Source organism: Drosophila mauritiana, chromosome 2L (genome assembly GCF_004382145.1).
Source record: "Drosophila mauritiana strain mau12 chromosome 2L, ASM438214v1, whole genome shotgun sequence".
Classification (NCBI taxonomy): domain Eukaryota; kingdom Metazoa; phylum Arthropoda; class Insecta; order Diptera; family Drosophilidae; genus Drosophila; species Drosophila mauritiana.
In genome coordinates this window covers 19059397-19072997 of record NC_046667.1, presented here as the reverse complement: position 1 = coordinate 19072997, position 13601 = coordinate 19059397, and the positions used below count along the sequence as shown (strand labels likewise).

The following is a 13601-nucleotide window of genomic DNA, read 5'->3' as shown; positions in this document are numbered from 1 at the left end:
AGTTTCGCACATAAATCTTGCGCACATCGCAAACTATGGAGCACCTGGCCTTTGGCTCTGGACAGTAATTGCCGTTTTGTGGCCCCAGGAAGGCTATCCAGACCAGACTCTAGCCTCATCCTTCAGCGCATCATTAAAGCCGAACTCGAACCGTTAGATCCAGTGCCCACTTCCGCTGTTGGAGCATCTACATAGAAGGTGATTTGCAATGTGAGGCTGACTATTAACAAAAAGTTATTAGCCATGTAATGGTGCTTAATGTTAGCCGCAAATAAATCAAATCCCATATTTGCTAACACATGGCCACTTTCCTACTAACGAGCAGTTTAATCTCAGTGTCGATTATGTTTTCGTATTTATTAATAAGACAATTTCGTCGGCTTAATTCTAGAGTGTGCAATGTATGAAACTAACATTTAGGCTGGCAGTCTGGCGTTCTCACTCCTCCGCTTAGTAGCCCTCGATCTGGCGACATTCGCCGTAGCTATCACGCCGTTCTCCGCGAGCGCAGCGCGCCAGTCCGTCCCGGAGGAGGGTTCGCGACTCGGCCAGGTCGTCGTCGGCCAACAGATCGAAGCTAACGATCTCCGGCTCCACCGCTTGTGCCCGAGTGGGTTCCTCGTCCAGTTGCCAGGAGCGCGATTGGTCCGCGAAGTAGGTGGGTGCGTCGATAGGGGGGTAAAGGCCATTGGCTCCTCTGCCAAGATCGCTGCGGTAAATGGGCGCACTAATGGAGCGCGGACTGGCATAGTCGCCACCGGTCAGGCGATTGGTATCTAAATAGCTATCGCCTCTCAGGGAGCGGGAGCTGCGGAAGTACTGCGATCCGGGATGGTTGAAGCTCTCGAGGAGATTAGAGCCGGCGCTGCTGCTGGCCGACACGGGGGGCAGAGCCTGAATCAACTCCGGTTCCGCCTCCAAGTGGAAGGGCTTAATTAGCTGCGGCATGGGTATCAGTTGCGGAGGCAGTACGTCCACCTGCTGGCGCTGCAGGCGTTGAGCCTGCTCCGGATCGCTGGCTGAGATGTCCACGTGATAGGGCGTTCGACCCTCAATGAACTCCGGCAGATGAGTCGCTGGCGAGGATTGGCGCTGGTTCTGTTGCTGCTGCAACTTCTGGAGATGACTCTTCTGGTAGAAGGACTTCAGTGAGTTGCTCCTCGCGGGATGTTTGCGCTTGAGCGGTCCACTGCCCTTGGTGTTTCCGCGACCCAGCAGCTCCAGCAGGCTGATGCCCTCCTGCGGTCCAGGTGGTATCAGGAGGATCATGAAGTTCTCCAAATCAGCGCGAATGTTGTACTGCCCCTCCTGGCGCTGGTCGTACGTGATTGTGCGGCGACGCAGTGCGTCCTCATCAGCGCTGGCCGATTCGAGAGGAGGTTGCAGCATAATGGGTTGCCCACTGGATCCGCTGGACTCCAGAGCCTGGGGCGGGGCCATGGCCGGGAAGTGCTCCTCCTTGATGATCTGCGGCACGTCGGGACTGGGAGCTGGTGGGGTAGATGGCTCCGTTGTGGAGCTCAAGGGATTGGCTAGGCCTGCTGCCAATAGCAGGGGTAGAAGCGTGAAAGTCTTCCAGGTCATCTTCACTTAGTAGATCTCGGCTTGCTCCGCTCGGCGTTCTTGACTCGCGCGCTTCTGCCTCGCAACTGATTCCCAGTCCGGTGGGAGAGTTTTCCATGTCGGCGCAGGCGCAACTTTCATATTCTGGCGCTGCCGTCGGCGCTGCACTGAACGAAATAGCGTGTAGATTCTTGAATCGGTGATAACCATCGAAGCCTTACTTTTACGAATACTTTTTTAATAGGATACGAAATATTTTCATTTTGAAACATGCCTTTTCATCTTGCAAAGTAATAAGTACTGCAGTTATTTACTACTCGCATTTCATTTATGAATTTTTTCTTCCAGTGCAGCTCCTCTGCCACTGCGGCTTTCTTCTCTCTCTGCTCGATTCTCGTTCTGGTTTTGCTTTTATTCATGCCACTTACTTTCTGATCGTCTCTTTTTGTTCGGCCGTGCCCATTTCGACGGCGTGACTTGGTAGCCATCTCCTTCTCCGTCCACATCTCGGCTTATTGATATTGGCCAGCCCATAGGCGGGCGGGGCCGGGCGGAGGTGGACCTGTCACCGCGGTTCCCATCGCCCGGCACAGTGGGGCTGGTGGCTGATTTTCACGCCAATTAGCTAATGAGGAAGCGTTTGGTCGCCCATTGACTGGGCTAACAACCACATCACGTACGCATCCCCAGAACCCGACACCTGAGCAAACGATATCAAGCCGATCATGAGGGTTCTATTCAATTGATTTATGCCTTCGCCAAACATAGGCGCAGCACTATGTACATCCATATGTACCTATAACGTACTCGTAAAAATGATCTACAAACTTCGACCATCAGTACGATAACAATGAACTATCTTAAGGATGCTTACTTTGATACAGATATCTTGTATGAACTTCGGCCAATCCTCCTATGTATCCTTGAAGCTAACTCCTAATGACACAGTGATCATATACTAAGATGCAGAATAAATCCCAAGTGTTTTTGTAGCCTTTAAGCTGATTTGGAACTTTCAGCTGTCATCACGGCCTACAAATGTATCTGTAAGCAGGCAAACAGTCCACTTGGCGATCTTAAGTCACGATAAAGGCGGTCAGCATATGGTCATAAATCAAATGACGAACGCGGTGTGAGAATTTCAAAATACTTTGTTTTATTTGTATACTGTCTTGTCTTTAACACAATGTGTAGTGGGGCGGGGGGTAGCCCGTTTGGGGGGTACATGAATAGATTCCATACAATAAAGCGTGCAGTGGCGCTATGGACGACGTCACATTACAGTTGAATGACATTGGGGTTCGGTTTAAGTTTAAAAGTAACGAATATGCTTATGTGTTTAAATAATTAGAGGTCTTTGCGGTTATTTAGTTAGAAAAGTTCGTTTCGTGTATTCGTGTTTGTGGAGCACTTCAAACAATGTACAATGGAAACAAAATAAATTAAGCATGGAGATAATTATTCGATTACGTCTAGACAAATATAAAACATTGATTGCTATTCAAGGTCAGCGGAAGCGAGCGTTTTTAATTATAAGGATAAATTTGCGTAACCATAGCAATGAAGTTGGAAAGCTAAGGGCTAGACCAAGTAGTTAGCTGCTCTGTAGTTGCAGAGTTGAGTTGAGTTTGCGGATCGGAACTTTCCTGGCCGCTACTTTAGCCTACTAACTAATAATACTTATTGGATATCTTAGCAGCAGATTAGATCACTTGTCATGATTACTCGTAAATTCAATCGATCTACAAGGGGTCATTAAAGTTTGGATACAATACGGATTGCAGATAACGTCAAGTTGGGATTTAACCGTAGCGTTTAAAAATTATCATTGGAAGAGAGCATTACGTGAATAGTCATTGGAAAAGTGCCGAAATGGCTCCAATGTTATTGTAGCACTACTATAAAGTCAATTTTTTAGGTATATTCTAACTAAGACAAATTATACATAATCTCACAAGAATTGTTTAACTAAACAGCCTCCTTGATATACAGAAAAACTTGCAAAATAACTCGCAACTAATCCAAAATAACGCAATCCGATGCCTTATTTCTCTTTCTTCAATGGCTCCTCTGCGTGTGGTTTATCTGCCTGGCTGATTTCCTCTGCCAGCAGAGTCTTCTTCTTGGGGAGCGCCTCCTGCGGCACGCGCTTGTGGACCGTGAAGCAGACCCGGTTGAAATGCTCGCACATCTGGTTTACCACGCTGGCCCCGTATTGCCAGTGGCTCAACGTGGTCACAATCAGAAGCAAGTACAGCAAGGGCCTCTCCAGCAGCGGAATCCACAGGCTCGTCAAGAAGGAAAGGACAAACATTGGCGTCTGCCAATGCCAGGCCTCGCATCTCGTCACGGACATCTGTGAGACAATCAAACGGCACTGCAATAAAAGAAGCAAGGAGTAGTATCATTTGGTCACTTTTAATTTCGTCAGAATAGTGTTCATATTGAAAAACAAAATTTTCTGTAACTAAACTTTGCAACACGAAGGAAACTTTAAGAGCGTTTGAGTTTGTTCCTTAAAATTTGCTCAATCATGGGATCGTTCTCGTGAGGAAAGACGAATGTGCCGCGGTCGCGCCTCAGATAGCGGTGGGCTCTATCCGAGTACCATCCGTATATCTGGTTGACAGTCATGGGCTGCGGCGTGTTGTGCTTCATCTCGTACTCCTCGTCCACGCCCTTGTCCAGGCTGATCATTTTACGTGTGTTCTGCAGTGACACCGGGTCAAGTTTCTCCCGTATGCGCTGCCCCTCTTGGAGCGTGCAATTAAAATACGGCCAGTCGTGGCGGGCATAAAACTTCAGGGACAATGGTCGTTCATACTCCGCGGTCGTGGTGTATATCGGCTCCCTCAGCGACTCGCGACCACCTTCGTTCAGATTTTCATCCACCAAGTCCTTGGCACAGCGGCGGCCACCACAACAAAAGGGTGGCATTCCGGACGTCTTTCGCTGTGCGTTTTCGTTTTATCAACTTGAAATGCCGATATGGGGCAGGCAAGTCAAATGACTCATTAAATGTGGTTTGTGGCTGTTTGGCAGTTAACTCCGTGCCAAGGGGCCAGCGAAAGATGTAGACACACCTGCCTTATCTAGATTATGTATGATTCAGGCCACACACGCGACACGGTTTGATAAGCGTTTCTGTGCCCGATTACATTTTAAGCAAGACATGAAGTGCCTCTTATCCTAATATTTTACAGGCACCTAGACAGTGCTAAATTAATATTAACTAAACAATTATCGTACATGGGTCAAATCGAAGGGCAAACTAAATCAACTAATACAATTCCACTTGTATGTCATTTCTACAATAAATGTGAAGGACTTACGCTGACGTTGGAAAAGATTGTGCCGCTAAGCATGAAAATAGCGCGTGGATCCTTTTCCATGATGTCGTTCGGCGATAAATATGGCCAGGCTAGCAGTATGACGAAGTAGGTGATGAAGGGCCACATGGGTCGAACGGCCTCCCAAAAGGACAGTAGACGACCTGTGCGATGCGCATAAGAGCTTAAAATAGAAGCAAGGTTAGTGGGGGGGACTCACAAAATTGATTGGCATTTCATACTTGTATACGTTAATGATGACTAGTGGAAGATTCGCCATAGCACTGACATGCAGCACTGCCTCCATGACATTGCCCAATGGCAGGGTTCCGTAGGATCCCAGCGGCAGTTCGAACTTCCAGCGCTCGAAGCCCATCCACCAGGTGACCAGGTACATGGCGGTGCTGCCCCACATGCTGAGGTCATAGCCCCAGGGCAGATAGAGGATGCCCGTGTTGTACTTCTCCCAGTGCGATATGAAGAAGTTGAAGTAGACCGTTAGGCAGACGTAGTACATCCTCATGGGTCGCACCGAATACACGCGGCTGCGTCCAAAAATGCTGTACAGGCACGTCGGGATCAACATGGCGGTATATGAATCCAATCCGTGGTCAAAGAGCTCGCCCAGCGGACCAGATAATCCAATGCGGCGGGCCTGTTTGCCATCGATCCCGTCCAGGGTGTAGGCCAAAAAGATGTTGATGGCCGTGCAGAGCCAGACCCACGACGGAATGGGGGTGGTGCCCTCCTCGCCGGAACTGGCTTCAAAGTTCCAGTCGTAGTAGGAGAGCAGCACCAGGTTCATGGCGCTGAACAGGAAGCCCAGAAAGGTCATCAGGTTGGGCGCAAACCAGCGCGGAAAGAACTGCAGTGGGTGGATGGTTGTCATGGTGGGTTGCCCCTTTATGAGTATTGATTTTTGCGTGATACAATTCCGCGCAGCACTCACCTTAACTAGCCAATCCCAAAAGGGATGCATCACATACTGACTCAGCGGTGAGGTATCAATGGCACTGTACTGCAAGTAAAATTTCTGATTAAAGAGGGGAAACTCATCACCATCATCAGTTTAACGACTATTTCAATAGCTTTCTTTTTTTGCATTTCGCTTTGTTTGGCCTGGTGGCTTTCTATAAAAAGAATTTTAATTGAAAACAAGTACGGTGTGCAGAGAACTGGTTTTGGTTTAGGTTCTGGCTTCGGGCAATCGGGAAGGTCACCCCCTATTGAAGGAAGGTACAGCCGCCCACGATGCTCCTTTGCGAGTGTGAATCCTCTGGCCCACCTTGTAGTTGTCGAACCCATTGATCTGGTCCTGCGTCAAATACTGGTGGTTCATCAATCGTCTGAATAGTTGCCTCATTTTCGATGCTTCAACTATGTATTTTTAATCTAAGCGGAAAAACACGCGACGGTCTTCAAAAAGGAGAGCACCGAGGAGGCGGGGGTTCTTTGATAAAGGCAGCTCCTGAGCGCGCGTTGGACGTTTTTAGCCGGATGGTCAGAACATGATGACAGAAGTCTAACGTTAACCGATGTGGAAGTGAAAATTCTGGGCACGACTTTCAGCCAGCTATAGCTCGCGTTTATTTTTATTGCGAAAACTGAATTCTGCCGCTTCTGTTGCCGCCGCTGCCGCCGGCTGTTTTTTCTTCATTCACGCTCGCACACGCACAGCCACCAACACTGACGCGCTCCCCTGGGGAGGTTTTGCAACACTGCTGAAACAGCGCAGCGCGCAAAAATAGTGGTCCAGCAACTCGTAATATTTAATTCAATCCGATTATTTGTTTCGTAAGTTATTGTGTAGCTATCAAGAGAAATTAATTTTAGATTTTCTTGTAACGTATGTAAGAATGATTAAATTAAGTAGTTAATTTGTTGATGAATTGTTTAAAATGTTGAACATGTTAGTAAATTTGAATTATTTGAACTTTTATTTGTATTTTCCTAATGCAATGGAGCGCAGTTGTTTCTATTCGAATGGCTGCATTTGCCCACTCATAACCATTTACCGTTGGTCAATCGTGCAATTGTGTTGCATATTCCTTATATGCAAAGCAATTAAAAATTTATTAAGGAATGCGCTCCAAGCATAAAAATTGGAAATTTAATGCAAGCAAGGTAACCCATTTATGGACTAGAGTAATGCATTGAAACCACTAAAATTCATGTTTAAAACGGTATGGATGGGCTTTATTTATTGTAAGGACGTTTCAAAAATTCACATTTAACAAATCACATTGCGTACAAAAAATACAAAAGAATGCACATAATAGATCTAACTAATCGGCTTAACAAAATGTGACTAACTTAAGTGCTCTGAGTGAGAAACGAATTGGTTTAGTTGTTAACTAAATGAGTGCGGCTGCTGCGACTGAAATTAGATAGCTTCCTTGAGTAGGTATCCTCTGACTAGAATAGTTGCTCTAATAAATTCGCTAATTCGCTAGGCCAATAGATCGGTTAAGTGTACGCTTTCTAATTTGACTTCTTGAGATTCCTCTTGCGTATATTCCCGGGACAGCCGCCGGCGCTGAGGAGATGCAATTTCCAGCCGCCGTCTTGGGGCAGGTGAACATCGTCATGACAAAGGGGACATCGAGCAGCACCCGTTTTCAGTTCTGGAGAGGAGAAATAGTCATATAGCGACTCTAAAATCGATTTAAATTTATATATTCTACCCCGACAATAGTCCTCCATCTGATGCAGTTCATATAGCTGCTTGTGCACCGATTCAGTGCAGCGGACACAGACCACGTAGCTCTCCTTGGCATCGCATTCCGCTGGGGAATATTAACAATATAAGTTATCCTACTGTATTACATTGCAGACCTACTTGTCAGGTGGTAGTTCAGAGCAGCTACCTCCAGCACTTGACTGCATTGTGGGCACTTGGTGAGGAAAGGACACGCCTTCCAGTAGTGTCGGTCCAACTGAGTCGCGTCACTGCCGGCACACGACCAGTCGCAAAAGGGGCAACGTCTAGAAGAGTATTAATATTATTGGGGATCCTTGAAGAATGGAATTGTTCTACACACATTTTGGGTGTGTTGTCTTCAGTGGACTCCGAGTTGGAAGCGGATCCCTTGCGCGAGTTGCTCACGGATAGCATGGAGCGCTTGAGCTGCTCATTGTACTGCTGCTTTCCATTGCAGCTGGCATATCCATTACTGGAGCTGGCCATTGGGCCCAGGCTATGACCACTGCGGCTATTCATCAGACGAGAGGCATCTGAGCTGGTGGACGCCTTGTCCGCCGGTGGCGTTGCCGCATCGCCCGAGCTGTGACCCCCGCCATACTTGCTAGCCTCCAGCAGCTCCTGCTTGCGGTCCAGATCCAACTTGTCGAATTCGGTGAAGAGTTGGCGGTACAAAAGGTTGCGACGCGTGATGTCGTCATCCGGAGGCAACTGCTTGCGCACCAGTCGCGGATTCACCTTGTAGACGAGCAGCAGGATGCGCTCGGCCACCTTTCGCACAGGCTCCGCTGGATGATGGATGCCGGAACAGCCGCACTCGGACAATGCCCTGCAGGTGAGTCCACTATGCTTGTCTGTGCTGATGCCCTGAGTGTGCACCAGCTGCTCCAGCATCTGCAGCCGACTCATTGCCAGTCGCTGGTGGGTTCCGGATCCAACGCTTCGGGATAGTGCCGGCGCAACCAGGTGCTGCTCCGCCACCTCTGGACAGGCAGCAATGCTGAGGATCGTGTGCTGGGCCAGAGTGTGCAATCGAGCAGATGGATCACCGGACTTGGCCAGCAATTCGGGCAGCAGGCGGTCCACGCAACGTGCCACCTCGTTGGGCGAAACTCGACCGGGCACATACTCTAGGAACAGCATGCGTACCGTCTCAGTAGCTTGGCTAAACACGGAGTAAACGGCATCCCTTACAGCGCGATGCAGCAGAAGGGCGGCGCTGCGGGCCACTTTGTTGGGACTGGCAGCGTGCTCGTTGCTCGACGGCTCCAGCAGGTCGTGCTCCTTTAGGAAGTTACGCAGACGCATCAAGCCATCCTCGCGGTCCTGAAACTGACGCGAATAGAACTGCTCCACCTGGGAATATATGTAGGGCATGTATTGAATACGTTAAGTATTGGATTTAATGGGGACTCACCAGCTCATTGCCGAAGACCAGGATGGGAAGCGCTGCCTGGCGACGTTCGCGGTCGTTCAGTCGCGAACGTCCACGGTTCGGATCCGCTTCCAGTAGCGCGTTGCCTTGGCACTCCCTTAAAAATTCATTAGTATTTGAACTGTGAGCGGTTTGTGTTTGTTGTATCGGAATGGCAACGTTTACGGATGCGGTTACAATATACATATAGGAGTAGAAAGGTAAGTACAATTAAAGGTAAATCTAACAACATATTACTTTCAAATGTGTTTGAATAACGCCTAATTTAAAGTTGTGTGTCTAGTTTTAAAATTTCATTATATGAATTTAAACTCTTTTTTTCTTTTATAAAAGTTTCTAAATTGTTATTAAAAACATAAAAACTTTTTAAATTATCGAAAAGCAAATTTTAAATACTTTTTAAAAGCAAATTTTCTGTCAAAAGCCTAACATTCAAATTCATCTAAAAAATCCCTAATTTCCTTTTTAAATCCTTTTTATGTATTTAGAAGCAGATGAAACGGTTTTACTTTACTTTTAATTAAGCTAATAGAATCTCATTTTGGTTCTTTAAAATTCTAGGCGGGAGCTAAATTTTAAATTTAAAAATAAATTTACGGGCGTTGTTTCTAACGGTCGCTAGTGTTGACAAACATTCAAACTAAGAATACGTGTACCGGTTATCATGCAACACTGTAATAGACAGCTGTTTCCAGTAAACAAACGAAGTAATTACTATTCCACAATTGTTTACGTATTCACTAGACACCTAGACAACGATTACGCCTCTCTACGCCCGGTACTCACTGTCGCAGCGTGGGAATGGCCCGCTCCTCGTAGTCTTCATAGGAGTTTCGTGGAACGCTCTTGTTGCGTCTGCGCAGCGATCCCTGTCGGCTGGACATTGGTGAGCTGTGCCTTGAGGGCAGACGTGGCGACTGCGGCAGCTCGTCGTGGGACTTCCGCCAGCCCCCCAGCGTGGGAGTGGGCGTGGCCTGCAAAGAGGTGGGCGCAGGAGTCGGTGCTGGAGCAGGCGCCGGAGTTGTCACCGTATTGTCGTTACCAGGCTGGGAGCCATCTGTCGAGGATTTGTCCTCCAAGCTGAGACTCGTCATGCTCTTAGGACTGAAGGTGGCTTCCGCGAGTGCCTGTGCCACATCCTGCAGGCTAGGAGCCGAAGGCAGACTGGGCTTCCCACCCGCATAGATCTCGCAACTTTGGTCATTGGAGCTTAAGGTCACACCCTGCGGTTCCAGAAGCTGATGCACCTGCAATTGACGAAGTACTGCCGCCCGGTACATCTCGATCTGCTCCTTGCGTAGCCTGGCCGTGGTAAAGTCCTCCTGCTGAACAGCCTGCCTCTTGGCCAGAGCATAGCGCCCCAAACGTTCTCCGGCAGTCCTTAAAGCTGTCATGCATAGCTTCAGTTTGCGGGCGTACTCGAATCTTTCGGAGTTAACGGCCAAAATCTTCCGCTGCTCCAATTCTCGGATGGTCTGCACTATTGACTCCTCCACGTACATGGAGAAAAGCAGGTCATCACAGATGGAGGCCAGGGCCAGTTCTCCGGTGGCCGTGTCCAACGGCGGGGCCTCGTTGGACAAGTGCTCCTCTCCGTTGCCATTATTTGGCCCCACGTCCAGATCCTCGCCCAGGACATTTACCGCTAGTAGGGAAATCTGGCCTGTGTCATTGTAGTCGTTTCCTTGGACGCCAATCAGACGCAGCTTGAGATGAGTGCCCCTGCGTGGACACACGGTGACGCTCTGCAGCTCCCGGGACTTGTAGTTCGTGTTGGCATTATCCGCCAGGGCAACAAAACCCAAAAAGTCGAAGTACTGCGAGGATGGAGTGCTGGGCAGGGATTTGGGCGAGTAGTGGAGCCAGAGTTCCACTTTCTCAGCTGAACGAAAAGAGAACATATTATAAGGAGAACTCAAGCTGTCAGTTAATAGGTTCTTATAATATCATAGATCTAGGGATCAGATCTGGGTACTTATTATGCTCGTAGCGAATTTCAATTAACTTAGCACATTAACTTACGTATAAGATACTGGTGTGCCAGGAGCTGGATGCGATAGATCTTGGCCGGCTGCTGGAATCGGAGGATGATGTCATGTGAGGTGAGGCTGCCGTTCGGAGCACTTCGCCATCCGTGAACTGTTGGGCCGTGATTGTTTAACTCGCTAGCCGGAAAGTTAACATCCTCGTCTGAAAGGCAAGCGAAACGATCCAATCATCATTACTTTCATGAGGTTATAACCTATGTATAGGTGGCCCCAGGTGACTATTATTCTCTTAATCAGTCTCTTTTTTGCACACTCAGCTAAATTATTCCACATGATAACGATATCGGACTATGTTTCGTTCTCTTTCGGTTGCTAAGCTAATAGCAGCGGTCAAAACAAAAACTACCATTAAAGCATGCCCAAAATAATAAACCTTAAAATCTAATAAATATTCAGAAACAGGTTATCAGTATAAAATGAAGAGCATAAACAAAAACATTTGGGTTACGTTAAGAATTTTGAACTATCCCTATTAATTCGAACGCAGCTGTACAAGTACAACCATATCTCACTTGTTGTTCTCTATCTACAGGTTCCACTCTCTTCTCTTCTATATTTAAGCGATGTCGAGCAACATGCTAGTTTAGTCGTCGCTCAGCCGTTTGTGTGTTCTGTTACTGAATCAGATAGTATTATTGAGACGTTTGAAATGCCGGAGGGTTACACGAAAGCCACTGCCTGGCTGCAAATCCACAGCCTGCTGAATAGCATCAACCACATGCTCATCTTTCTGGTGGCCGTCTTCTTTTTCATCCTGGCGCGCAGTCTGGAGTTCAAGGATACCGCCATGCATATGTTTATGACTGGCACTGGAGTGAGTACACAGCGATAAGCACTTGGCCACATAATCAATAGTGTTAGATCGACCTGGATAACACGGACATGCAACGTCACTTGTTATCTTATCGAACTGGAGCTGAATTAAAAGGCTTTCCTTGCTCTCGACAGTTCCACGTCCTTATCGCCCAGGCCATGATGTCACATTCGAAAGTGAACCCGCTCACCCGTTGGCTGTCGCACCGAAACAAGTCGCGCTTCCACGCCATCCTGCAGATTGTGGGTGGCTCCATGGTGCTGTTGGGCTCCCTGGGCAAATTTTCCAGCAAGGAGGTGCACTTCAACACCTGGCACGGCCGAGTGGGTGAGTAAATAATTAGGTTAATTCAGGACAGCCGATTAAAGCTGACAATTTGCAGGTGGAGCTGCTTCATTTTTCTGCGCGGCCAGCATTGTGGGTGGTTTCGTCAACTACTTCCAGCCCAAGATCGCCCTGAAAGTGATGCCTCCATCGGAGCTTCGCTTCCGCCATAATCTATTTGGCTTGGTCACCTTTACTCTGGGAATGGGCGCCATTTACCTGGGCTACTACTCGAAATTCTTTACCAAGTATGTGGACACTGACTTTATTCCCGGCATGATGCTGATCACCGGCATTGTTTATGGACTCACCATTATCGCGCCGGTGTCATCGCTCCTAACTAAGCTTAAGTATCGGTCCAAGAGGAAGGCGGAGCAGGCCCAGTAAGTGATACTGGGGAGGATGAGGCTGAGGCCACCGAGGCTAACCGAAATTTGTCAGGTCCTAGCATGAAAATAAATAGCTTGGCATTTGGCCAAATTGAAATCTCTGGCCGCAACTCAAGTTGCACATGCAGACGCAAAAAGAGTCGACAACCCGGCAGTCTGACAATATTATAATGAAATATGACAGTCATCGTGGTTGCAGTGGTTTTAGGACGTGGTAAATTGGCCGAGACTTTGGAAAATTGATTTAGCATCCTGGCCATATTTAAATCTGAATGTTGTGAGCTGATTAGCTGCAATTAAAAAGGCAGCGCCAGTCTATTTTAAATTCCAACGTCCTGGCGCACTAGGCGTATGCGTGATTTATCGATTTCTCAAGTGCAGCGGATTTCAAAGGAAGAAACGGAGGTGGAAAACGCTTAGCTCTCAGCCAAATCCTGTCGCAATTAAAAACGCACTTAAGAACATAAAAAACGCACAAAATAAAGCAAACAAATAAGAAAACTATAAATTTTAAAAGTCTTTCTGTAGCTTTCGGTTCATAACATATCCGCATTTTTGTTTACCTGAGGCGAACACCACGTTAAAAGGAATTTTCTTAGCCATGTTCACGTCGCGCCGTCAAAAGCGCACTACTTTGCCACTTTTATTCACTAATCCGCACATCAAGTGAACACTTATTCTTAAAGCGGCCGTTTGCGAACTGTGTGACCGCGCAATTGTTTATGATATTTACCCGTGTGCTCTGAAAAGTATACTATAAATATTCGTCTTGGCGAAAATACCAAAAACATACCACCACCTAACATACAATGTTATATTATAAAGCGTTGAGCTAATATAAAGTCAATATCTTCCCAAATTAGTATGTTTAATATGTTTATTATGTTTATTTAACACGTTTATAATTATATTTGGAATTTGATACCTTTTAGCAACTATATAATTTCTATCGACATGGCTATCGACTTGAGCACAGCTGTTTTGTATTTTTGAATTGA

At 47.3% G+C, this 13601-nt stretch overlaps 5 protein-coding genes across 8 annotated transcripts; 1 reads left to right on the top strand and 4 right to left on the bottom strand.

Moving 5' to 3' along the window:
• Positions 1-338: 338 nt before the first annotated feature.
• Positions 339-1643, bottom strand: LOC117150468. The gene has a single exon (XM_033317364.1). The coding sequence runs from the start codon at positions 1582-1584 to the stop codon at positions 451-453; it is 1134 nt and encodes a 377-aa protein (XP_033173255.1). The 5' UTR covers positions 1585-1643; the 3' UTR covers positions 339-450.
• A 1059-nt stretch (positions 1644-2702) lies between these two features.
• LOC117146089 (ethanolaminephosphotransferase 1) lies at positions 2703-6571 on the bottom strand. The gene is made up of 5 exons (XM_033312049.1): positions 6178-6571; positions 5842-5910; positions 5135-5757; positions 4896-5076; positions 2703-3940 (listed from the first exon to the last, which is right to left on the bottom strand). Exons 1-5 carry the CDS (start codon positions 6253-6255, stop codon positions 3608-3610), a joined length of 1284 nt encoding a protein of 427 aa, XP_033167940.1. The 5' UTR covers positions 6256-6571; the 3' UTR covers positions 2703-3607.
• On the bottom strand, positions 3951-4856 carry LOC117146090. The gene has a single exon (XM_033312064.1). It carries the CDS (start codon positions 4498-4500, stop codon positions 4057-4059), a length of 444 nt encoding a protein of 147 aa, XP_033167955.1. The 5' UTR covers positions 4501-4856; the 3' UTR covers positions 3951-4056.
• Positions 6572-7060: 489 nt separating the features above from the next.
• Positions 7061-13334, bottom strand: LOC117144579 (centrosomal protein of 104 kDa). Of its 2 annotated transcripts, none has more exons than XM_033309842.1 (8): positions 13167-13334; positions 11051-11218; positions 9815-10910; positions 9011-9149; positions 7934-8949; positions 7732-7877; positions 7577-7678; positions 7061-7516 (listed from the first exon to the last, which is right to left on the bottom strand). In XM_033309842.1, exons 1-8 carry the CDS (start codon positions 13204-13206, stop codon positions 7374-7376), a joined length of 2850 nt encoding a protein of 949 aa, XP_033165733.1. In that variant the 5' UTR covers positions 13207-13334; the 3' UTR covers positions 7061-7373. The 2 variants fall into 2 exon arrangements, with proteins under 2 accessions (XP_033165733.1, XP_033165744.1); XM_033309853.1 differs by having other exon boundaries at positions 9011-9125.
• LOC117144585 lies at positions 9697-13111 on the top strand. 3 transcript variants are annotated; one of them, XM_033309881.1, is made up of 4 exons: positions 9697-9735; positions 11609-11890; positions 12025-12217; positions 12273-13111. In XM_033309881.1, the coding sequence occupies exons 2-4, from the start codon at positions 11726-11728 to the stop codon at positions 12599-12601; spliced, it is 687 nt and encodes a 228-aa protein (XP_033165772.1). In that variant the 5' UTR covers positions 9697-9735; positions 11609-11725; the 3' UTR covers positions 12602-13111. The 3 variants fall into 3 exon arrangements, with proteins under 3 accessions (XP_033165772.1, XP_033165755.1, XP_033165763.1); XM_033309864.1 differs by lacking the exon at positions 9697-9735 and adding an exon at positions 9834-9914 and having other exon boundaries at positions 12273-12700; XM_033309872.1 differs by lacking the exon at positions 9697-9735 and adding an exon at positions 11200-11290 and having other exon boundaries at positions 12273-12700.
• Positions 13335-13601: the final 267 nt, after the last annotated feature.